The sequence below is a fragment of the Rhinolophus sinicus genome, linkage group LG09 (assembly GCF_036562045.2).
Source record: "Rhinolophus sinicus isolate RSC01 linkage group LG09, ASM3656204v1, whole genome shotgun sequence".
Taxonomy (NCBI): domain Eukaryota; kingdom Metazoa; phylum Chordata; class Mammalia; order Chiroptera; family Rhinolophidae; genus Rhinolophus; species Rhinolophus sinicus.
The window spans coordinates 112,971,373-112,997,747 of NC_133758.1; the positions used below are offsets into that span (position 1 = coordinate 112,971,373).

At 40.8% G+C, this 26,375-nt stretch overlaps 1 protein-coding gene and 1 non-coding gene across 4 annotated transcripts; one reads left to right on the plus strand and one right to left on the minus strand.

Annotated features, from left to right (window-relative positions):
• Positions 1–9,252: 9,252 nt before the first annotated feature.
• SEC61G (SEC61 translocon subunit gamma) lies at positions 9,253–13,102 on the plus strand. Of its 3 annotated transcripts, none has more exons than XM_019726358.2 (4): positions 9,253–9,388; positions 11,002–11,099; positions 12,299–12,401; positions 13,003–13,102. In XM_019726358.2, exons 2-4 carry the CDS (start codon positions 11,006–11,008, stop codon positions 13,010–13,012), a joined length of 207 nt encoding a protein of 68 aa, XP_019581917.1. In that variant the 5' UTR covers positions 9,253–9,388; positions 11,002–11,005; the 3' UTR covers positions 13,013–13,102. The 3 variants fall into 3 exon arrangements, with proteins under 3 accessions (XP_019581917.1, XP_019581919.1, XP_019581918.1); XM_019726360.2 differs by lacking the exon at positions 9,253–9,388 and adding an exon at positions 9,442–9,990; XM_019726359.2 differs by lacking the exon at positions 9,253–9,388 and adding an exon at positions 10,058–10,390.
• Positions 13,103–25,774: 12,672 nt separating this feature from the next.
• Positions 25,775–25,877, minus strand: LOC141567078 (U6 spliceosomal RNA). The gene has a single exon (XR_012489472.1). It is a non-coding gene; the product is annotated as a U6 spliceosomal RNA (small nuclear RNA).
• Between the last annotated feature and the right edge of the window lie 498 nt (positions 25,878–26,375).

Genomic DNA, 26,375 nt, shown 5'->3' on the forward strand with positions numbered 1-26,375 from the left:
TCAGAGGGTTTAAGATTGTCTTAAACTAATCATTAGTTGAAGAAAATTGCTTTAAAATTATTGCAATGGATTACTTCACTTTCAGAAATACATAGTGAACTAATTTGTGTAATTTCCCCATTATGTGTCATTCTTTAGTCCCTAAGTGCCCTGAGGAACAGAGATTACATTTGTAGAGAAAAATGATGTCCATAATGGGTCATGGTAGAGACTGCTCAAGTTTGCTTGGCCTACTTTATCGTTTTTATTGCCATTATGAAAATGAATCCTGCTCATTTTACAAATCAGTACGATCTACCCAGGGATTTATATTTATGAGGTGAGTAGAATAGAATGCTGGCTTACACCCCAAAGACTGCCATCACGAGAAATCCTCCGGAGATGAATTTCATCGAGTGCTTGGTGAGTGGTTTGCATTGCAGTGTGACTCATGGTCCTCAGGATCCAGCTCGTCATGTGCTTTTCCTTCATTTAACAATTTCTTTCTTACTTTGCTCATTTAGAAGCATTCCAAAACTTGATCAGCCTGCAGTAAGCATTCCCGACACTGACTTATCACATGGAAAGGACCTCGTTACACACTTGTTGCCAAAACCGACCCAGGACAGATTGTGACTGAGAGGAATAAAACGGTCTGGGCGTGAAAGACAAACACTTGGACATGTCTCCCAAAGAATTCCAATCTGTTCATCTGTTTCTCTTACAAGAAACGGACATGAAATTGTGGTTCAAATACCAAAGTGAACCACTGATTTAAGAGACAGCGCATGTCCAGTTGATGGTTAAAATTCTATAAATGAAGTTCACAGGTGTATGGATTTAGAAGTAATGGAAGAACCTCCAGTGGCGGGGGTCACATTGGTGACCAGCCTCCACCTGTAGCTTCTGCTCTAGTGATGGTGCTGCCATAAATTAGACTCCGCCTACCCAGAAAGCCCTGGTCCACCCATCAGGATATCATGTCAAGTAAATAGGGCCTTTCCTTCCAATGTCATTCCTTTCTTACTCATTCACTTCATCCTTATCACGCTATTATTCTTTCACGCACTCGGCAGATATTCTTTGATGACCTACGTGTGCGGGACTATTCTAGTGGCAAACAGGACAATGTCCCTGCCTCTGTGGTGCTTACACTTTGGTGAAGAGACAAACCGATGGCCCTGAACGCTCATGTCCTCCTGCTTCTGGGAGCGTAGCAGAGCTTGGTAAGAGAGATGAGTTAGTTTAACAGAGGACAGGCTAATTACTATTACTAGTTGCCTTGTTCGGAGGAGAACCTCCTTGCCAACAGGCCACTTCCCCAAATAGGGCACTATGTTGTCTCATGGATGGTCCCTGCCCCTGCCCCAGGCCCAGAATACATACCATAAATATATAGAATATCCTGGGGGGAATGTCCTTTTTTTTTTTTTTGGTATCTTGGCCGTAGGACATGCACGTTATCTATACCCCTGAGCTCTAACAAGTAGCATGAGTTAGAAAGATTATATATGCTCTACTACTTCTGTTAACGTTTTTCTCTAATAAACTCTATTTTGTATCTGAACAAAATACTGCATAAAGACGATTTCCGATAGTGACAAGCGCTGTGAGAGAAACAAGCCAGTGCTACGGGATAGAGGGGGACTGAGGCTGCGTGAGGACCGCTTTGGCTCAGACAGAAGGAGCTCCTGGAGCAGGCAGTAACAGAGGCAAAGCAGGAGTGGGGGAAGGCAGGCAACCAAGCAAAGAAAGAACACACAGGCACCGGCAACCGCGAGTGTAGTGGCCTGGATGGAAAGATGAGTCTGAAATGCTGGTGGACAGGAAGAAAGCCAGGACCACAGCGAAAGAGAAGAGTTTCAGGGTGACTGCAGGGACGTAATCAGGGACCTAAGGAGATTCGCTTCCATTTTAACTCCAATAAGAAGCCCTAAGAGAAGTCAAAGTGAAAGATGAATATGAACTGGTGAACATGTTTTATAGTGTAACTCTTGGATCTGAAGGAGACTGGCATGCATGGGGTATGAATGGAAGGAAGCAGGGGAACCAGTCAGGAGGCCACCACAGCGACACAAGGGAGAGATGGAGGCGACAGGAGCAGACTGGCGAGTCTCCAGGACTGGTGGACGAGTGCTGAGTGGATGGGAGAGGTAGGAAACAAAGGGGAATCATAGGTGATGCCAGGATAGAGGCCTTTTAGTAACTGGTGCACACGATCACTCCAAATCACGTAAGAACCTCAAGTAACCAGGGAGAAAAAGTAGAGGCAATACGAAATAAAGATTAATAACAAGTGGAGAGTCCACAGTAAATAGGAAGTTAGAAAGGCCAATATTTAGACAAGCAAGCGATTCTGAAATACTCAGGTAAAGTTGGTAAGTGTCCCAGTTACTTAGAGGCTACAGGCACTGGGGGCTTCTTTTGGGGAGTCTGGCAACCTAGTGCTCACTGCACAAATGTGACAGATTATTCTCCAAACTGGGATCCAGAAATGGGGAAAGATAACCAGAAGCAAGCTCACAGCCTTTCTCAAAGTTCAGGCCCAGAGTCTCAAGACGACTGGGAGGTTTGCCCCGGGCATGTGTCTCTGAAATGGAGAATCAGTGCCAGGATCCCTTGTCAACCACAAGAGAGAAGTGGGAAGCAGACTAATGACTCGCTGAACTCCTATGTGCCGGCACCTTACACATCAGTCCTGCAAATCCTCAAAATAACCCTGGGAGGAAGGTGTGGTTTTCTTCATGATCCAGCAGAACAGACTATACCTCAGGGAGCTTTACAAACAAGCTCAGGGCATTACAGACAGACGTCAGGACCAGAAGCAGGTGAGTCCAAGGCACTCATCTCCCCCGGCACAGGCACCGTGGGGTGGGGGGTCTGATGGGGGGCTGGGCTAGGGCTCAGCCTCGGCTCCTCCAAGCCACCTTGCCTCCTGGAAGCGGGGTGTAGAGGTCAGCTAGAAGTTCAGACTTCCCCTTTTTGGCTCTTCCTGGTCACCTCACCCACAATTTCCAGTTATTACAGTGGCCCTGAACTCTGTACTCTGTTGCTTTCAGCCAGTAAAACGAAGTTTACTCTCTGAGCTTCTGGTGTCCACATGGCACAGACTGGGGTCTGCCCTCAGCGTCAAACTCATAAAAATGGGACATTCACCAAGTGACTCCTCCTGAGTCAATGCCTTCCAGCATGGCCTGCTTTTCCTCTCTCTCCTATGTCTTCATGTAGTTGTTATAACTACGCAGGCCAGAGAGTAGCCATCTTCAAGATGGGACTACTTTATTACTGAGAAATTATATTTTAAACCAAAAATTCTGAATCAAGTAGATGGTTTCTAGAGATAAATTCGTTTTCTTGTCACCTTTTACTTTTGATAGACTGAATGCTTGCTTCTTGGTGCTCTTCAATAATCTGGTTCTAGAAGCTCTATTTGGTTCTTACACTAAAAGCAGTGCTTCCAGACCAACCACCAAATCCCACTGGCATCTCCCACGTCAGTGTGTATGACCACGCGTCTGCTCCTGCACTGCCCTCTAATGGCGGAATGTCCGAAATGCAAATCGAAGTCCTATCGGAACCATTTCTACAGCACTCTCTCCAGAGGCAAAGTCAAGTCCTCAGCTAGCTCAACCCATGAGTAACAAATCATAGTAATAATAAGTCTCCCTAATAACAAAATGACTTACCGATTGTGAACTAGTTACCATTTTGACTTTTATTAACAATCAGAAAACACCAAAAAGCTCTCCAGATGTTTAAAGGATCTAAAATTATATATATTAGGTAAGCTACCCGAAAGCAAAAAAAGTGCTGAGGACAAGTTGTCCTGAAAGATTAAAGGACTGTCAGGGGAACCTGGGATGAGAGAAAAAAATAATCTCACACATATGCTTTCTTAGAGTAATATCGCCATCTTGTGTCTCTCTTAGATAGTTCTGATAAAAATATGGAAACCCTTGTCCCCTTGAGCATTTCTGAATGTTCTCTGTTGATGTAAGAAGTCCAAACTGGTAGAGAAGTTTTATAAGAGTCTGAGTTTATATGAGCCACACTGAGGACATGCGGGAAGCTAGATCTCAAATGTTTCAGAAAGTGACAGTTTTGCAGTTCCTTTTATGCCTTTGGAATTAAGGAGGAAACCTAAGGAACATTACATAAAGGAGGGAGAAAGGGAACCTGATTGGATTACAGGACAGTGAACAAGATGTGCTCCCTTGAGGATTAATACCCAGTCCAGGCGTCTGGAAAGAGGACCGGCCACTCTGGCGTCTCACAGGTGTGTTCACCTAGGTAGAGGCACAAGAACAATGGACAGGCTTAAAGCGAAGATAAACCTGTAACAGGCCTGGGGTGTGACGACCAGCGGCCACCTGCTCAGGTAGGAATTGATGATCAGATCACACTGGGAGGTTACTTTCAGGTACAGGGCCTGTCAGGTTCATTCCATAGCCCCCTTTTCGTTCACATCTCTAATAAGAGAAATTTGAAAATTTGTTTCAAGACTCAAAAAGGAGTTTTTAAAAACCACTGTATTGAGGTCTGATAAAATGCACCCTTTTAAAGTGTATCAGTCAATGAGTTTTGAAAATGTGTACCCCCAGGCGGCCAGCAGCACAATGAAGATGTGGAAATTTCCATCAGTCCCCAATGTACCCTGTGCTTGTTTACAGGTAACCCCACTTGCAGCACTTGCCCAGGCAACCATGGACCTGCTATCACTGTACATCAGTGTGGATCTTTTAGAATTTCATACAAATGGAATTTTACAGTGTGCATTTTTGTGCCTATAGTTAAGTGTTTTTGTTCAACATAGCACTTCTGAGATCTATTCGTGTTGTGTATATCAGCTAATTCATCTGTTTCTCCTGAGTACAATTCCTTTGGATATGCCTCCCTCTGCACTGCCCCGTTAACACCTTGCTGAACCGATATTAATATATTGTTATAAAGTCCATAATTTACATTAGGGCTCACATTTGGTGTACATTCTATGGGTTCTGACAAATGTATGATGACGTGTATCCAACCACTGTGGTAACACACAGAGTAGTGTCACTGCATTAAAAATCCCGTGCGCCACCTGTGCATTCCTTCCTTCCTCCCCACCCCCCCAAGTCCCTGGAAATCACTGCTCTTTTTGTTTCTCCAGTTTTGCTTTGCGCAGAATGTTGTATACCTGGAATCACAGTACGCAGCCTTTTCAGACTGGCTTCTTCCACTTAGCAATGTGCAGTTAAGCTTCTTCTATGTCTTCTCGTGGCTTGAGAGCTCATTTCTCTTTATCACTAAATAATAATCCATTGTATGAGCGTGTCAAAGTTTGTTTGTCCACCACTCATCTACTGAAAGACAGCTTGGTTGTCGCCACATCTTGATAATTATAAATAAAGCTGCTATACACATTTTGTGGGGATGTAAGTTTTCAATTCATTTGGGTGAATACCAAGGAGTGTGAGGATAGCACAGTGAGATATTTAGCGTTGTAAGAAACTGCCACGCTCTCTTTGGAAGTGACTGCACCATTTTGCTTTCCCACCAGCAATAAATGAGAGTTCCTGTTGCTTCACATCCTCACCTGCAAATGGTGTTGTCAGTGTTTTGGAGTTTAGCCATTCCAACAGGTGTGCAGTGGTATCTCATGTTAATTTGCATTTCCCTGATGATGTGATATTGAGTTCCTTTTCATATACTTATTTGCCATGTGTATGTCTTCTTTGGTTCAGATTCTTTGCCTATTTTTAATTGACTTTTTAAATTGATGAGTTTTAAGAGTTCTTGGTATATTTTGGATACAAGTCCTTCATTAGGTATATGTTTTGTAACTATTTTCTCCCATTCTGCGCCTTGTCTTTTGCAGAGAAAATTTTTATCTTAATGAAGTCATACTTATTTTCTTTCATGGATCATGCTTTTGGTGTTGTATCTGAAAACCCATCTCCAAATCCAAGGTCACCTCGGTTTTTGTTCACGTTATCTTCTAGAAATTTTGTAGTTTTACATTTAGGTCTATAATCCATTTATTGAGTTAATTATTGTGAAAGGTGTAAGGTCTGTGCCTAGGTTCATTTTTTGCGTATGAATGTCTAGTTGTTTCCAGTATTGTTGAAACGAATATCCGTGCTCCATTGAATTGGCTTTGCTCCTTTTTCAAAGATCAGTTGACTATATTTGTGTGGGTCTATTTCTGGATTCTCTATTTATTCATTTTACAAATACCACATTGTCTTGATTACTACAGATTTAGACTAAGTTTTGAAATCTAGTAGTGTCAATTCTCCAACTTGTGAATTCCAATTTTTCATTGCTGGTATTTAGGAAAGCAATTGGCTTCTTTTCTATATTAAGTTTGTATCCTTTAATCTTGCCATAATTGCTTATTAGCTCAGGAGATTTTAAAATTAATTCTTTTGGATGTTCTACATAGACAATAATGTCATCTGTGAAGAAAGACAATTTTCTGCTTTTTCTTAATCTATATGCCTTTTCCCCACCCTTTTCTTGATTTACGGCATTAGCTAGGACTTCTAGTATGATGGTGAATAGGAGTGTGAGGTCTTACAATTTTTACTTTATTGTTTTAAAAGAATTAAAGTCAGCTTCAGCTAAATAATCATGCTTCATTTAGAGAATATTCCAAAACACTAACAGAAATTGGAGGGGAGGGGAGTAAGGAGAGAGGAAGTGTGTTAGTTTTCTCATCATAGCAGGGCACCATTTTACTGCCTAAAATGAAAGCTTTCTAGAATATATATAACTCTAACCTTAATGTTCTCACAAGTTTTCTTAATTGAAGAGTATTAAGGAATAATACCACATGCGGTAAAGAAATGTTTACATTCAGAAATTTAGAAATTCTTTCATTTTCAGTCCAGTTTTTCTTGTTAAACTCAAATAAATTTAATATTTTATACATAATTTTAATGTGATCATGTTTTTATTATATCTATTTTTTCCAGCTATTTACCTAGATATCTTTCTATCTGTGTATATGCATAGAGCACTGGAGGTTCATCTGGTAATGAAGCATTTTACTACATGAAGGACAGTGGTTGATTTGACTTTTTGTACTTGTCTGTATTGTCTGAATTTTTAAAAGAATTAGCATGTATTATTTTTGCTAAAATATTATTTCAAATATTTTAGTAATTTATAGTAATACATTTTAGCATTTATAGTAATAAATGCTTTAAAAGATGTACTCAACAGCCTAGAAAATTATCATAGCCACATGTCCAAATATGTACACACTATTGTTTGATTTTGATGCTACGTTTACACATGTTCTATCTTCTGAAGAAATACTGTATAAATTAGGGAGTTAGAAAGAAATCACTGACAAACTTTCCTGTCTGCCCCTAGGTGAGGGATTAAAGTGCTACCTCAACCAAAAAATTGTACAACCACAGACTTAATTGTTATGCAGAATCCATTTTATGAAACAACTACATTGGTGGACTATTATCTCTTCCTCCCAATTAGCAGCTCTTATTTCACATAACTTAAAGCATAGGACAATAAAAGCATCACTCTTAAATTATTAACAATAATTTTTAATATTATAAATACAATTGTGTATTTAAAATATCAGATTTACTGAATCAGGATAAATATGTCACTGGTTGATAAGCCTTTTAAATATATTTGATTCATAGATTCCCCTTTACCTCTGTTTTCTCACATTTGTTTTATTTTTTAGAAAACTAAGTCACGTGTTCTGTAGAATTTCTTGCAATGTACATTTTGCTGACTGAATATGGTGGTTTTGTTTAACAGGTCCTTCTGTTCCTATATTTCCTGTAAATTGATAATCAGACCTGGAGTTTTGATGAAGGATTAGGTTCAATTATTATTATTTTTTCTTGTCAAGGCTGCTTCACAGCAGCATTGTGTTTTTCTAATATCAAAAACACATGTCTGATCTTCCCTCTTTTGTGATGTTATTAGACACTGATGAGCATTGGCAAACTGTGGCCTGTGGGCCAAATCTGATTCCTTGTCTGTAATTATAAATAAAGTTTTATCGGAACACAGTCACATCTACTCATTTGCATATTTCCTATGGCTGCTTTTGCATCACAACAGCAGACTTTAAGGCCTCCAACCCTGAAATATTTACCATATGGCCCTTTACTGTTTCCACTACACATTAACTTTGCCTTATCTAGAACTTCTTACACATAGAGTTACACAGTCCACACTCTTTTGCACAGACTTCTTTCATTCACCACAATGTTTTTGATATTCATCAATGCTGCACATTTTTTTTTCTCAATTGTGTAGTATTTTGTTGTGGAAACATAACTTTTATGTTCATCCATTCTTCTGTGGATGGACACTGAATCACTTTTAGTGTTTTGTCTATTACAAATAAACGTGATATATTCTTGCATAAGTTTCAGTTCTAAGAGTCACTTCTAAATTCTGAACTGACCCGGGATGTGTTTGAAAATTCTTTATCCCTAGAATTTCAGCCTATGTGGCATCGCCTTAGCATTTTCTCGTGACCATCTGAGGCGATCCTGGCTTTACCCCACTGTTGTTTTTTTCGCCCTTTTTATTTGGTATGCAGCATTTATGTTAACTTATAATTATTTGTTTACTTGCCTGTCCCTCTCCTTGCGTTGTAAATTCCCGTACTAGACCCATAATAAGCTCCAAGAGGATATGCAACGTTTGGTTTATTCATAGCACCTAGTAAAGTGCTATACACAGTAGGTGCTCAACAAATAGTGGAAACAATGATTCATTCTACAAACCACAAACTCACAGGTTGACAAGCTGACCGGTTATCACCGAATGCCTGGGTTCATAATATTCGCAACAAAACACAGTCAGATAACACATTACAAGCACGTCCCCAAACCGAACCTGAGTTACACCAAATGGTGGCCTTAATTGGTGACAGTCCCAAGCCTGACACTGGAAGCTGGCCAGGTGTTGGGGGTTGGAGACCATTTCGAATCAGGTGGGTCGAATACCGTCATGCAGCTTATACTTTTCATGTGACAAGTGGAGTCCACCTAAAGGTTTACCCAGTTAGCAGCTAACAGAGCGGGCACCGCGCAGCCCGCGGGGGCCCTGGGCTGTGAACCCGACGGCGTGCGCTCGGGCTGGCGGGGGACCGGGGACTCAGCCAGGGGAGAACACGTCAGATTCCAAACTCAAACTGCAGAAGAAAGCCAAGCCCCAACAGGACGTCCGTCACCTATCCCCTCAATGGGTCTCCTTCCGGAAGCCTGGCCGAGACCCACGTCGAGCTGCGCCTGCGCACTGAGGTCTCCGCGTCAAGGACCAATGAACGAAGGGGTGGGCGGGCTTTAGGCCCGCGACCGGGTTTCCAGTTCCGGTGGGCCTTGGTCAGTCCGCTGCTGTGCTACGTGTACGTGGGACCCGAGGTGTCGGCGGACAGGTAGGATACGTGACTCGTGGGCAGCGGGCGCAGCCTTTGTGACTCGCGGAGGCGGCGGGCGTGGGCGAGCCGGCGGGTGGTTCTGGGGGCCCTCGCGGGCAGGCGGGGGTGAGTGGGCCCTCGCTCAGCTCCGAGACCGGGGTCCGGCCCTTCCTGCCGCCCCACGTACGGTCTCGTGTGGAAGCCGCGGCCCCCGAGGGGGAGGGAGTCCGCGGTCCCTTGGTCTGTGGGCCCAGCCTTGGCTCCCTGGCTGCTGGTCCTCCGCCACCTCTGTGAACTCTTACCCTCCCGGGGCTTTCGGGGTCTCCGCGCTGTGGTCACAGGTGGTGGCTGGCAGCCCGAGTGCCCTTTGAGGTTGGCCTTGGGGACGCGCGTAGAGCCGTCTTGGAAGCGCTGCATCTCGCCCAGGCCTCCGCCGCCCCGGTGATGTGCAGGGCAGAGGGTTGGTCTGGGGTCTGGACCCGGAGGCCGTAGTGGTTCCGGGCGCCCGTCCCCGGCGGGGAGGGCAGTGCGCTGTGACTTTGTAAATGGTTCTGGAGGAAGTGTCCTTCGCTCTCACGGCGACACTTATCGTGTCAGCTCCCCGGGTTTGAAGAACAAAGGTAAGTGAAATGCTGGAGCATTGACAGTGTTTGGAGGGGCCCGACGTGCTTGGCTCAGAACGGTTATGTAATTGCTGCACTTTAAGTGTTTCATGCGCGTTATGCCAACCGCCCGCCCTGGGAGAGGACACGGGCTCAGGGTGCGTTTCACAGGCAGGGATGTCAGCCGCCGCCTGCTCGTGCAGTGACATCCATGCACTGAAACAACAAAAGCGTGTTGAGTATTTATGTGCCTCGCCACCGTGTTAAGCACCGGCGCTGTAGCAAAATACGGGTCATAGATTGGCCTTGTTCTTGTACCAGTGGCGCTCGCAGCTGAGGTTAGATGGCATTTCTGTTGGACGATAGATCTCTCACAAGAACCTAGATGCTAAACTATAGCATCCAGTTTCCTGTAGAGGTGTGTCCAAACCTAAATTAGCTAATAGTTTCTAAGAGTCCGGATCTTGGGTTAGTCGGTGCTTGTGGTTTTGACAAAATGATGGATCTGCCCCACACAAACACACTCTTTTCTAAAAATGTCGTGTGGCTGTGGTTTAGAGCAATTGAAGTCTGCATTTGCCTCTACTCTAGGCTCTTGTAGCACCAAAGTTGGCATTCACTGCACTAGACTCTGGTTTTGGGGGAGTTTAAAATAAAATATAGAGAATATTTGTTGGATTCCCAACATTGTTGGTTCCTTAGCAGGAACTTCAGAATGAGGTAAGGAATGGACGTGCTGTCAATTGCTTAACCTTTAAAAGTGATAGCCCTTTTATATTAAGAGGATGCATCCTTTGTCAGTAGCAATAACATGGATAGAATCTATGCTGCTGCTTTGCTAGAGTTTACAAAAATAATGTCAGTTTAGGCTTGGAGTCCGTATTTTTCTGTTTTGTTTTATAAGATGGGGTTGACCCATATCCCGCACGAATTCCTGGCTGGTCTCATTTACGTATTGTTATAACTGAACAAGCCCTCGCTATGTGATAAATAATACCAGTGGGTATCTTTTGTTTTGTTTTAAACAAGCATCATGGATCAGGTAATGCAGTTTGTTGAGCCAAGTCGGCAGTTTGTGAAGGACTCAATTCGGCTGGTTAAGAGATGCACCAAACCTGATAGAAAAGGTAATAATTGCTTTAAAATTAGAGAACAAGTTAAATCTTTGCATTTTTCTAAGCCTTTTATTTGATTAATAGGATCTTATTTAATAACCATTGTACTACTTTCATCCACATTTTGATTGATTTATTTTCCTTTATTGCTTTTTAACGTTGTCACTTCTTTCTAAATTTTGTACACTTTATACAGTATTCTGTTTTATGTATTTTCAAATAGTGTGAGAATATTTATTACAGCCTTATTTTCCATGTTATGTTTGCCTTAGTCATATTGAGTGATTTTTGAGTTTTTAGTATCCTCCATAATTTCACTGTGGAAAATCTTTTGGGAGTTCTCCCTGCTCTGCCACGTCCCCAAACAAAACCTTAACATGAAATCCACAACACAGTTGTTGCCAACCTAGAAAGTTTAATTTCTTATTTATCATGATTCTTGTGTTAAAAAGGGCACCTGAATTTGTCTATTTTTATTCATTTATGGACTGCTGGCTGGATTAGGAGCTGAGAGTGTAACAGAGAATGTGATACATTACATATATAATATAATAAATAACAGTAGATAATAGAGAATAGTCCTCACTCTTACAGACTTAGACTCGTTCAGAGAAGGCAGTCATAAACAAATAATGGCAGTCATCATTTGTAATTTCTGCTGTAAGTAAGTGTTACGGAAGAGAAATGGGAGGTTTGGCAGCGCAGGACAGGGGCAGGAGCGCCAAGCAAGTCAGAGCTGCCCTGAGGAAGTAAGGTGTGTTACCGGGGTCAGAGACCTTTGCATAAAATGGTGCTCAGCTCAGTTTGGTTTGTCAAGCCTTATTTTTAGCTTCATTATAATATCAAAGGCAGTGGGCTTGTTTTTTTTAAAAAATAAAAGTTGTGTTCTGTGCTATTATAATCAATAGTTTTAGTAATATTACAAGTATTTTAAGACAGGTAGTGTGTATTCTATCTATGTTGTATTTATTTTTGCTATTCTGGTCATTTGCTATGAAGATAAAATATTTCACTGCTTGTTAATGGATTCACTAGCAGGGGCATGCATTTATTTCCGTCTTTCCTTAAATATCAATACAATGTGAAAATTTAAAATTATGTATTTACTGTCACGAGAAATGTATACCAGTAAGATTGTATCACTGCTAGTTTTTCCCCTATACTTGCCATGAGACTGCAAAAATAATGTAAATTTTCTGTTTTAAATCCAGAATTCCAGAAGATTGCCATGGCAACAGCAATAGGATTTGCTATAATGGGATTTATTGGTTTTTTTGTGAAATTGATCCATATCCCTATTAATAACATCATTGTGTAAGTAAACTTTGAAATAGACGATGTCTAGAATGGCGTGAAATCTGAAAACATTCGGGTTGATAGCTTGCTATTTCATTAACACACAGATACGTCTCTTGACTTTTTAATGCTGCTAGAATCTACTAATGGGAAGTGATTTTTGTTTTCATTATGAGTCAACCCAGTTTTTGGGTAATTGTGGTCTCCAGTGGTTGAGAACCATTGTGCTGGTCTGCATTCTTTATTTTCAACTAGCATATCGTTGGTCAGATTAAAAACTTCTCAATTCACCGTCCTGTCATGGAGTTCATATTGTTTGTCTTGTTCAGAAAGACATCCCGCTAGACTTGAACACTTTTCCCCAGTGAGGATTCTGAGTTTTTAAGATCGATCTGTTCTATGAGCCACATCACCTCCAAGGACCTTTTCAGTTCCAGGATTTTTAAGTTCAGTTTCTTCTCTTTCATGCTGTCTTGTGGGGGTAATGTAGGTGTGGTTCCCATATAACTGGTTTTGGTTATATAAAATCACAGCATGCTACATTTCAAACCATCATCATCATCATCATTATTAAAATCTTACATACACTTACAATTGACCGTTTTTCTTTCTTTTACAGTGGTGGCTGATATACCTTTTTAGAGGAGGGTTTTTCGTCTTGGGAATTGGTGAACAAGTGAGGATTTGAGAAGCTCATGGAATAAAAGTCTGCTGATGTGTTTTGTGTTTTTCTCTCATTTTTTTTTCCTTCCAAGATGTTTTCTATTTCTCAATTAAAATAATTTCAAAATGAACAAACTTCTCTTGTTTCCATCGCAGATAATTTACCATATTTTAATGATAGGAAATAATGGGCCCCCGTTCTTCCTTCCTCTCATCCTGTGTATTTTGGATTATAGGAGAAATTCAAGAGCTTGGTAAAATATTACACTTCTGGGTGCTCCATTCTCATGGAAGAAGGAACAGCGCAAGTACAGGATGGCGAAGCTAGTGAAAGGTAGGGTTTGAGGGTAGGGTAGGCTTTGTTCTTCAGCACCCAAAGTGTGAACATGTACTCAGCTCTTGCAGGACGTTAGGTGCTGCCTGAAATAGGTTCCCGAAAATCATCGTTAAACCTTCAAAGCGTGACGTCCTCTTCAGAGAATCTTATTAGTCACACTGTCCTAGACACTGGCATTCTGAATTTGGTAAAGAATTCACTGATAATTGAATATGAGATAAAAAGGGGCAAAAAAAATAGTAATAAAATGTGAGACAGTTTATGCACATTTATTAATCTATTCAGTGTTTAGTTATTGAACTTTATTTCCCAAGTTCTAATATTTTTAAAAAAAAGTTGGCTTGCAGCACACGACTGGTGATACTCCTCTGATTCTTAATGACTGAGGTAGGCAGGTGTGTAACTGGTATGGTGGGCAGCATTCCTCAGCTTGGGGTCTGTGATTAGAGAGCACAGTCTGTTTTCATAGTGATAGTAGCATTTTCTGCCCATTGCTGAAGTGCTGGTAGTGTTTGTCTTGAATAAATCGGTGTCTTCAAGGAATGAAAGTATAGCCTTGGCCATCTCTAATCTTAAGGACACCATATAGCCATATTTTACAGATACTGGGGTGCCAAAAAATGTGTACACATGACTTGTATTCATCTTTTGTTAGCGGTATATATTTAGTATTACAATTTTAATACAGTTTTTCCTTCCTTAAAATGTGTATACATTTTTTTGGCACCCTCTGTATTTAGCTCCTTGAAGTCCAAAAGTGTGGTGTGTGTGCGTGTGCATGTATATATTTGTATATATATCTACGCAGACATGCATATATATGTGCAAATACATATATACACGTACACATATAAAGACTTATGGTAGAAATTAGTCTAAAATGTAGACTTGGTTTGCTTCTGGCAAGTATATATTATAGGATATAATTAGGGATTTCTATCTATAGCATACATTTGGGCTCATTGTTTATTTTGTTGACTTACTGGCTCTTGACACATAAGTAGCACATAAATGGTTTGTATTTCTACATGTAAAATACGGGCTAACCAAGAATGTGGTGATAGAGCAGAATAACCTTCACACTCAACGATTGAATTCTTAAGTAGGAAAAAATAAAATAGATTTTTCCTATTACCCATACTCCTAGTTTATTGAAGAGCTAGGGCAACTGCGTTATAAAATAATAACTTAAACTTCAAGTATAATCACCTGGGGGAGCTTCTTTAAAACTCGGGTCCTACCCTAAAGCTTCTGGTTCAGTAGTTCTGGGGGGGCCTGAGAGTCTGCATTTCTGTCTCCCTGCTGATGGTACATGGGCCACACTTTGAGTAGCAAGTTTTTAAAGCTCTTAATTTTCGGTTGTCTAAGTACCAATAGCAAAACATATTAATGCCCTTCTTACTCAGTTCCTCCATTTTCATGAACCCCTAGACCTTACAGGAAAGTGCTTGGCCACCTGAAATCTAACAAAAATCAACAGAAGAACATCAGGAGGGACAGCAACAGCACAGACGGCGTGGCAGGACCTTGACGGGAGTGGGTGGGAGATAAAGCCTGGTCCTATGCCAGCTGCTTTGGTAGCTGGAAAGCAAAGCTTCACCCCATGACCTGCCTCTTGGTGCCTTTGTCTCCCGTTTGTTAGGCTCTGCTTGCAAGGAAGGGGATTTGAGTGAACCTGTGTGCAGGAGGCCCCGTCATGTTTTGTGTAAAGGGAGCCCTTATGTCAGCTGCTTAAAATGCACTGTCTACCTCTTAAGTTACACACTGGTCATAATTTTGTGGGCTCAAAGTCTCGTCTGGGTAGATCTCCAGATTCCTTGGAAGCGCTTGTCTGGTTTTCCAAGGCTTATTCTACCTGTCACCTCCCTAAACTATTATTATAATCGTGTATGTGTGTGTATCATGATTTTTAAGCTGAAAAAACCTTGCCTTTTTTTTTTTTTCTTTAACTTTGATTACACCACTGTTTTGTACAAAGGCTCCTGGAAAGTCATGAGTTCAGGATTTAGCAGAATAAAACATCAGGCAGGTCACTATAATTTAATAAAAATACACTTGCATTCTCCTCTACCAAACACTTGCTGAATTTCTAAATGAATAGTATCACAATTAAAAAATTGTTTAAATTATTGGTTATTTCTTTGTTCTGTCCTAAGACGTATGTTTGAAATGTGTAAGGATTATTCAGAGACCTGATAGCAGTTATGAGGGGGTATAAGAACCCAGGCAGTCTCTCTTCCCCCAGGGATTGCAGTTGTTTTAAAGTAAAATATCTTTACCCAGACATTAAAAATAGATTTACCTTTAATTCTTTTTCCTGGCTCACTCCTTTAGAATAAATTTACTTATTTCCCATTTACTTCTTTCCAAAAGGCTCTTCCCGACCATAGTAAATAGAGTCAAGCCAGCTCTTGGTTGAGGTCCAAGCGCCGACTAACTTACCAGGACAGTCCTGTCCTGTGAGTCTTAAGCCCTGCTCCTCAGACTGCAGTGGGAAGGGGCTCCTTTTGAACACCCGTCATGGAAAAGTGTCAGCCTTCGAGGCGGGCGAGTCTGCATTCCTGACTCCGTGAAGCTGTTTTCTGAAAGCGGGAATACAGTCTTTTAGGTTCAGTTAGAGTTTGATTCTTATTTATGTAACCTAGAACCTAAAGTGCACAATTACAGACTCACAGGTTAGAGGAATAGGTCCTGAGTTCCTTAGGCACATCAGTAGATTTTATAAAATTAGCTTTATTTAAAAGATAGTCATTTTCAGAAGAATTTTCCAGAGAAAAATTCTAATACCAGTGATTTATAGCAGAATTGTAAAACAAGAGCTGTAATAGTCCTCAAGTTAAGGGGAAGTGGTTTCTTTATAAGTGTTGTAAATAGCATGACATAAGCCCTCAAGTTCGACAACATAGGTTTTATCCTGTACCTGCCCAGGAGCCCGTCATGTTTCCCATCGTTTTGTGGTTCAGTGGTTCATTCATCCACTTTGTGGTCCATTCACAACATTCTCCAAGGTTTTGTCCTTCAGTTTTAATAAGCATTGTCACTGCAGGTGTCCCATAACTCTTTAACTATTTACCCACCTAATAAACTAATTAGAAGCCAGAAAAATGACCTTTTCGTTTTTTTGAATAGTGGTATTGCCAAAAAAAAAAAAAAAAAACATATATATATAGCACACAATTACACATAATGTGTGCCTATGATTATGTTGGGTCCACAATCTATAAATGAAAAAGTTATAAATTTCTGGAAATACAAATCTCTTGAATTATTTACACATTATTATTAAAGTAATATGTTTAATTGACTTAACAAGGGACCAAGATAACAAAATAAATTATGTTACATTTACCTTAGAAAATTAGAATTTACTTGGCTGTACGGGGGTCAGTTCTAGACGTCTGAATAGCGTGTGTTCAGTTTTTCGCCTGCCCTATTTATCTAATTATATTAGGTTCTAATTTGATTCTAAGCTTTAGGACTGGACCTAACATTTTGGTTTACCTACTTAATCCAGTTCCCTGCTGGGAGTAGAATGAAGCCGTTAACACCACCTCGTTTGTTTAGACCCTAACATCTGTATAATTGCTGCCAATGATTCTGCCAATCAAAAGTCTCTACCTCCCCCCTGGGCCCCTACTCTGCCAGCTGTGCCCTATGGTCTTGCTCTGGCTGCAGCAATCCTGGAGCGAGGTGCCTAGTATCCTGTGTCTCCCAGTTAGGTTTTTATTTTATTTATTTATTAGTTTCAGGTTACATGACGATGCACTAGTTAGTTCACCCCTCACAAAGTGATAACCCCTCTCCCCTGATCCCCATTAGTTTTGACTCATTGAATATCTCCACAATTAGCCTAATGGAATCTCTTCCTTTACCTCAGTGTTTCTCAAACTTTCATGTATGTAGGACTCTCCTGGACAACTTTTACCAGTTTTCTGGGTTCTTCCCCCAGAGATTCTGATTGAATAGGTCAAGGAAGGACCCATGAGTTTGCATTCTCACAAGGTCACAGGTAAAACCCCTGGTTCAGGATGACAACTCTGAGAACCAGCGTTTTGATCAAACACTGTCTAGAGGGAGGAGCTCCCCAGTACCTGACGGGTTTTCTTCCAAACTGCTGTCAAGCTCAGTGCCCACTTTTCCTTCTCATCAGCTCATTTTAGCCAGTGAGGTGCCTGCACAGCAAACGACACGTAAAGCCTGCTGGCAGAAAGGCCGGAACGACGGGCACTGATGCTGACGTTTTCCTTTTATAATATCCTTTCCTTCACATAGTATCATAGAGCCTATTTCAAATTTTAACTTTTAGTTCACTCAAAGAGGGTGCACATTTATCAGATTAAGTCAGCAGCTGAAATAGATTTAAATTCATTCAGTGTTCCTGCCTGTTTCCTCAGTGCATTTTTACTGAATCTAACAAGGTAAAGTAGGACAAAATACAGAAATTTGCCCGGAGTCACTTCCAGCTCTGAGGCACACTCTCGAATACCTTAGTGGATTGAGTTTGAATTTAATAAAATGGATATAAATAAGTCTCCCGAAGTGTCTTTATTTCCTGTCTCAATTTGAATTGTCAGAGTATGTATAAGAGCGAAAAGTGGCATAAAGCTAATATTACAGAATGGAGGCATGTGGTACTAAAAAGAATCTCATTTTATTGGCTTCATTGTCAGCTATGGGGAATTTTAGCCACGATCTCATCAGCATGAGGGACAGGCAATAGCTATGAAGCTTGCTGAGCTAGGAGTTCTCGTGTTTCTTCCTGAGGACAGATAAATAGGGACTTTGATGACTTCGGGCTTTACTTTCATGGTTCATATAGTGGGAAATAGAACAGCTGAAATAGAGGCTTAAAATTAGGAAAAGACGTGATTTATTCACTGATTCATGTTTCTGATGCAAAAGAAACAAAGATTCCCAAATAGCTCTTTGACCAAAGAAGAAATTTAAAAATACAGTTTTCTGAGAAAATGAAACTAATGAAAAGGCTATATAAATACTTATGGGATTTGGTCAAATCTGAAGTCTAGAATATTTTATTTTTATGTTTTACGACTTCTTTTTAAAGCAGTTTTGGGTTCAGAGCAAAATGGACAGGAAGGTACAGAGATTCCCATGTACCCTCTCCCCCTACACATGCTCAGCCTCCCCCACTGCCAACACCCCACCAGAGGGGTATGTTTGTCACAATTGATAAACCTATAGTGACAGGTCATTGTCCCCCAAAGTCCATAGTTTACATTAGGGTTCATTCTTGCTGTTGTAGTTTCCATGGGCCTTGACTTATATGCACCATTATAGTCCCATACAGGACGTTTTTCACTGCTCTAAAAATCCTCTGTGCTCTGCTTATTCATTTATCCTTCCCACAAAACCCTGGCCACCACTGATCTTTTTACTGTCTCCATAGTTTTGCCTTTTCCAGAATGTCATATGGTTGGAATCTTGGCACTCTTTTCAGATTGGCTTCTGTCACTTAGTAATATGCATTTATCGTCCATGTCTTTTCATGGCTTGAGAGTTCATTTCTTTTTAGCACTGAGTACTGTTCCATTGTCTGGATGGACCACAGTTTGTTTATCCATCACCTACTGAAGGACATCTTGGTTACTTCCAAGCTTTGGCAATTATAAAGCTTCTATAAACATCCGTGTGCAGGTTTTTGTGTGGGCGTTAAGTTTTTAACTCTTGGGTAAATACCAAGGAGTGCTATTGGGTGGATCATAGATTGTACCTTTAGTGTTGTATCTAAAAAGTCATCACCAAACTCAAGGTCAATTAGATTTTCTGCTATGTTATCTTCTACGAGTTTTATGATTTTGCATTTTATATGTAGGTCTGTGGTCCATTTTGAATTAATTTTTCAGAAGTATGTAAAGTCTTTGCTTAAATTAATTTTCTTTTTTATTTCTGCTTGTGGATGTCTATTTCTAGCACCATTTGTTGGAAAGAACTTCTTTGCTCCGTTGTATCGCCTTTGCTCCTTTGTCAAATATCAGTTGACTATATTTATGTGGGTCTATTATTGGGCTCTGTGTTCCATTGATCTATGTGTCTATCTTTTGCCAATACCAAACAGCCTTGATTACTGTAGCTTATAATAAGTCCTGAAATTGTGTAGTGTCAGTTCTCTAACTTTGTTCTTCAATATTGTATTGGCTAGTCTGACTCTTTGCCTCTCCACATAAACTTAAAAATCAGTTTGTTGATACTCACAAAATATCTTGCTGATATTTGATTGCATTGAATCTATAGATCAAGTGGGGGAAGAACTGACATCTTGACACTATTGAATGGTCTTATCCATGAACATGGACTATCTCTCCATTTTAACTAAATGTTCTTTGATTTTATCAATCAGAGTTTTGTTGGCAGCTAAACTTCTGCCTCTAGTGCTTCAGATTTGATGGGCGGATTGAAAAGCCAGCCCAGTGTGTCCACTGCACTTCACTGCCCACACGTTAAGCTCTCCATATCATCCAGCTGGAGCTTGATGGCAGGAGTTGGCACCACGTCACCCCATCTTCTGTCCCAGGGTGAGGACAGAAGACAAAGCACATCTCATAGAATATCTAAAAGATTGTTGAACCATGTTGAGCCATTTCCTGTGAAAATGTGTACACCTTAGAGGGTTATCTGTCTTAGAACTCATTTTGTACCTTGGTGCCTTGAATTTTCCCACTGAATATCCTATTATACCAAAAATATTATCCAAGATAATTTAGACATTTTAGATTTTAAAAGACTAAGAGGTTTGACAACTGCCAAAACATCAATACGTATTGCACGAAGAAGAAAAAAGTAGAGAAAATGAACTTGGAAGGAAGGTTTAGATATAATATGTACAGAAATTAACTATGAGAGTATATTTAACTATTACATTTATGTTTAGTTTTTGTTTTATCAAAGTTATGCAGGCACATAATCTAAGGCAATAGATCTTGACTAGAATCAGTTGGAAATTTTGTTGGAAAATAGGAGACAGAGGTCACCTATGCTATGGCCCTTTTGTAATGGAATTCTTTCCTGCCTGACTGCCTTAAACTGGGACATTGGCTGTTTTCCTGCCCTCAGACCCAGACTGAAGCGTAGGCTCTTCTAGGTCTGAAGCCTGCTGGTCTTTGGACTAGAGCTAAACCATTGGCTCTCCTGGATCTACTGACTCATCCTGTGCTCGTTTCCGTAATCCCATGAGCCAATTCCTTATAATACATCTTTGATGTATGTACATCTTACAAGTTCTATTTCTCTGGAAGACTGACTAACACACCATATGACTTTGGAGCCAGAGATTGAGGCGATGTGTGTACTAGCAAAGGAATGCCAAGAATTCTGGCAACCACGAGAAGCTAAGAGAGTCAGGGAACACATTTGTTCTCGGGGCCTCAGAATCTCCAGGAGGCACAACCCCGCCAACACCTGGGTCTCGGGCTCCCAGCCTCCGGAACTGAGAGAGCATACGTTTTAGGCACCCCTGTTTGTGACACTTGGTTACACAGCCCTAGGAAACTAATATAATGCCTTTGCTCCCTGAACCCTTGACAGTGGAATTTGATCATCAGAGCCCACAGGTGGAGAAATGGGAAGTTCAGGGCTTTTTTTGCCTCTTGAGTCCTTTGAATTTTCTATCTAATAGGTATTTGCCCATGAGAACATCTCAGTAGGTGCCCTGTCACATGAGCCATAGTAACAGGTACTGTAGAGACCCCTGCGTGAGATACCTCGTGCCCAACAAGTACGTGGTCCCCTTCCTATGGCTGCTGCTGGCAGAGAACCCAGTAGACAGATGGCAACGTCTACCGTTAGCAGCGTGGGGGTCAGGCCCGCCCCTCCCGTGGACGTTGTTCCCACCCGTGGAGCCGCAGAACATGCTGATGGTCGTGGTGGTGACGGGGAATCTTCTAAAACAACTAGTTTGAGTCCAAGGGCGAACCCCCACTCAAGCACAGTGGTTCTGTTTAATACAACACGCTGCACATGTGCCTCAGGGAGTCTGCTGCCTCGCCAGGGCGTGGCCCTGCCAGTGTGCCATTCCCTGGGCACAGCGTCAGACCCAGAAGTGCTGATGGGCCCCACTTGTGATTTTGGAGGCATGATGGAGAGATGGCTGCTCAGGAGAGAACAGCAGTGGAGCAGTGATCAATGAGGGAAAAGCAGGCACAGAGCAGAAAGGCAGACAAGCAACGACGTGAGGACGAGGCTCCACTGCGGTGCCCTGCTGACCTAGCTTGTCTCCAGGCAGGTCACATGGGGACGCCTTAGCTGTCGTCTGACCCATGGATTGCAGAGCAGCCTGGGATGTGATGGCCCAGGAACTTTGGGAGATAAGAGCCTGACAGCAGCTCTCAAAGGCCTTGCTTCTCTCCCTCCCCATCCTGCAGGAGGCTGGCTGTCTTCTGCCCCTGGTGAAGCACGACACTTCCTCTTTATGTCCCTTTGGGCACAGCTCCAGGCTATCAAACCATGTGGCTGCACTTAGAATTGCTCTTCAGCAGCTGAGTGACCCCTGCCCAAGCTGCTTGCCTCCTGGATCCTCTGGGTCAGTGTCATCCTGTGGGACAAAGGGCGTGGTGACAACTGCCACCATGCTGTCTGGCTGTTGCTGTGAGTGATGCACCATGGGAGCCCCTGAGGCTTGTTGTCTGCTGCAGACTGAATGTAGGGCCCACCCAACAGAGAAGGACTACTTCCGATGGCCCTGTTTGTCCCCTCGCTTCTGCTTGCAGTAGCACGTGTCAGCAGCAGAAACATCCTCCCCAAATAGTTGAGTTCTGATAACTGCTTTGGACAACTTCCTAAACCACTCTGGGCCTCAAGTCTCTCTTTTGCCCGAGGGGGATTGTAATGCCTGTTTTCTTCAGAGTGGCTGTGAGAATAGCATGAGAGACTACATTCATTGGGCTTAGAATAAATTCATAACATCAAAATCCCATATGTGGAAATAGGGAGTCAAATGACATGAGATTGTGCCAAACATTTTCCTAAAAGGCTTTAAATTTTGAAGTGAGCCATGATAATGTAGTTTCATAGAATCACATCTGTTGGTGTTTATATCATTTTTATACTATATTTTTTGCTATTAAGTAAGTGAAAGATACTCAACTATTGCCCTAATTTGCATTTTTGGTTATTACTTAGGATCATATTTTCTCATGTTTTGTTTACTACTTGTAAACCTCTATACAGTATTTTGTGTGAAATATTCTAATCTTTTTTCCAGAGAGCTAATGAGATGTTAATATAAAGATCAATTAACATGCAAAATTAAATTGAAAAAATACGACCATTTCCCAGTTGTAATACTAAAAATTATTTTTCTAGTCTGTTGCTTTTTAGTTTGTTTTTGTCTTCCTTCCACAGGTTGTAAATATTTTATGTTCAAATACGTTTGTTTTTCCCACTGTGATTTCTTCCGTTGTTTCAAATCTGAGATTGCTCTCATGATACAGATCTCATAAATATTCCATTATACTACTTGTAGACTTTGTTTTTAGATTTTTAGAGTTTTAGTTTCTGTTTGATCTGGCACTTATTTTGTTTGGATTTAACTTAAATATTTTTACATAATTACGTGGCGCTGAAAATACTGTTTATTAAGTGATGCTTCACTGTGTTCCTGTTCCTGACAGCTGATCAAGTCATTCCTTTTAATAGACAGGTGCACTATTTGTGACCTGGGCACTATCTTCCTTTGCTGCTAATCCCTGAGATGGAACATTTTCCTATTGTTTGTTCACTATGTTTATTTGATTTATGTTTTTGTCAGATAATCAATTAAAAAAATTAAGAGCATTTTTTTATCCTAGTTATAAAAACAATGGATTTTTATGCATGTGCAAAAAATAAAGATAAAAATAAGAAAAACTCACTCAAATCTGAAATATAATCCTTTGTTAACATTTGTTACACGTAATTTCAACTTTCATTATATGTAATTTTTAGTTTATGAAGTTCCGTCATCTGTAAAATTGGAGTAATGCTTGTACTTACACAGTTGTGAGTGTTAAGCAAAATTAGGGGTATAAAGCATCAAGCAAGTGTTCAGTGTTCAACATACAGTATTTAATGAATACTAATTATTACTTTTTATTTACATGGTTGTACAATTTTGTGCCTGTTTCACTTCACATGATACTGTCTACTTTTACCCATGTAGATATAAATATTTTTAATGAAAAATCTTTAAAGGCAATTTTTAAGTTGGTATAAAGTATTTCGTTCATATGTGAACATATATGTGTTTGTTTGTACGTGTGTGATTCAACCTACCATTTTTCTGTTACATATTTGGTTTTTCTCTAGTAGTTTGCATTGTGAGAAAGCGTTATCTGTTTATGAATTGGGTGCGTAGCATGGAAATCGAGAGCTGAAGTTGTTCAGTGATTAGCAATGATGAGTATGTGTGTATATCTATGCGTATGAATATACACGCACTATAATGCTTATATGTACTTTCAAAAGGCTTCATTCCAATTTATACTCCAAACATTTTCAAGTTACTGTTTCATTTCAGTTTGTCCATATGTTGTCTTAGTCTTTATTTCACTGATTTTGCACTGTTTATCTTTCTTGTTACCATCTGAGATTGGGCATTTTCCTGTGTGCCTGTTTGCTGTACCATATTCTTATAAAATCTGAATCACTAGTTTATGTCTTTTGCCTATTTATCTAATTTCTTTTATCATTTCATGGTTTCTAAATATAGCACGTTCTGTCTCCAAGGATCAAATAATGTTCTGTTCAATTTCCTTTTAATATCTTTTTATGTCATCCTTATATTTTCTTCATTATGCAAGTGCCATTGGAGAAATTTGGTAGCTACTGATATGTGAAAATATGCAAAAATAAAAATAACCATATATTCCAATACTAATAAATATGGTGATACATTCTCAAAAAATTTCTATTCATTTTTTCTTTACATATTTGAGTTTTATATATTATTTTTATGCTGTTAATATTATAAATGTCTAATTTCATAAAAAGTTATCTGCAAATCTTATTACTTGTTGCAAAGTATTTTAGCACAGATGTAATATGAGTACTTTAACCTTTAGCTGGACTTAAATATTTATTTTCTCACAACTTTCGCTTTTGCAAATAATTATATGAGAAGCTTATATTATATAGATATTGTTCACATTTCTAATAATTTCCATTGTGAAATATATTTAAATGTGTAATTGGTAAAAAATTTTAGTATTTTCAAGGCTCTTGAAACATAAAGTAAGTTGCTTTCAGGGACTATTCTGTGTCGGTATTCATTTATCGTGTTGAATCTTTCATGGGCCACTTTCAATCTGGAGTCTCATGTCTTTTAATTTTGGAAAAGGTGGTACCTATTTATTTAAAATTTATTTAAGATTGTGCATCAATGCAGCCGAAGAAAAATGAGGGAACACAGCATTTTGGAATAGAGCTCAGTCAAGTCTGCTTCAACCACTAACGTGCTTTCCATTTTAATAACTGGCTTTCAGTGTTGTACAGAAAAACCTGGAATCACGCAGGGTCCACACAATGTTCAGAAGTTACTGCCTGAAACAGGAAAAGACCTAACTTGTGCCTCAGCTTGTCCCCACATCTTCCTGGAGCCTCTCCTGGCTCACCTGCCAGGAAGCTGCAAAGCTGAACTGTGAGCAACCGCGAGGGCCAGGTCTCCTGCTGTCCCCTCTTAGGCCAGAAGTCAGGGAAGGGGTCTGGGAGGAAGCAGTCTATTTCCCACCCCCCCCAAGAATGCACGTCCCATCCTTTCTGCCTTCGAGTGGGCTTGCAGCTCTTCTGAGGAAAGCCAAAGGACCTGTCGTTGCCCTAAAGGACACACATGACCGGGGCCCCAAATCCCCTCACACATTGTCTGGGACTCACTCTTGCTTACCTTCCTCTCGCCTGGCTGGCCTCCTTGCTGCGTGGACATCCTTACATATAACAGAAACTCTCCACCAGAGACTGCTGTGCCCTCACCCGGCTTTACCTCTCTCTGCCCTCACACCGATTGCCATATAGTCTAGTGTTTGGTTCTTCTTCTTTCTTTTCTTTTTTTGGTGGTGGTGGGGGGACAAGAATATAAGCTACATCAGGGAGGAATTTATTTATTGCTTCCTGCACAGCACCTAGAATATCGTAGGCATCATTTAATGTGTGTGGGATGAAGGAGGTCATTACCTAATTATTTACTAAGCACCTACAATGAAAGAATGAATCACTCTAGAGTGCTTAAGTCGTGGGAGGGTCTTCAGGGGTGTGCTCAGTTCTCAGTGTTTGAAGGCATGTTCTCTGGGGATGCTTAGTGCATGCAGAGAAAAAGCCTCAGTCTTGTGACTGGAGTGGGGATAAAGGATGGGGGACAAGGAGAGGGGGGCAAACTCCTGGCCGGTTGAGGTTTCTTTATTTAAAAAAAAATATGGAACGCCTCACAAATTGGTGTATCATCCTTAGCATGCAGAGTGCGTGCTAATCTCTATCATTCCAATTTTAGCACATATGCCACCGAAGTGAACTCTGGCTGAGGTTTCTACCATTCCATCTGTGAACTTTAATTCCTTTCATTTCCATGGGTGCGGGGGTGTTTTGGGGGTGATAAACCTCTGATCCCTGCCTTACTTCATGGGGGGGGGGGGTAGAAGCTGAAGCTAGAATTGCTCTGTATCCAGACTTCAGTGCGTCCCTCCTGCTCAGTTCCCTAAATCAGCCCCACTCTGTGATTCTAGTGTCCCCAGGCTGCAGCCCTTGGGGTGTCTGGGGGAGCAGAGTGGCTGTAGTCTTTCCCACAGTCCCCTGGGCAGGCACTCAGCTGTGGACCATTGATAGATAACCTTGGTTGCTGTCACGTCTCCATCCACTTTTAGTTTTCAAAATATTAGTTGAAATCTCTTGCCTACTATTATCTTCTCTTGTAATTTTCATCCTTGTGAAAAATCCTTTATTGTCACTTTAGCAGAGTTTTGGGAGACAGAAAAGAGAAACTTGTGTGGTCTGCTACTTTCACCAAAATTCTC

Coding starts and splice junctions, on each gene's coding strand:
- SEC61G (XM_019726358.2), top strand. CDS start 11,006: ATGGATCAGGTAATGCAGTTTGTTGAGCCAAGTCGGCAGTTTGTGAAG. Junction 11,100..12,298: donor CACCAAACCTGATAGAAAAG/GTAATAATTGCT, acceptor TTTTAAATCCAG/AATTCCAGAAGATTGCCATG.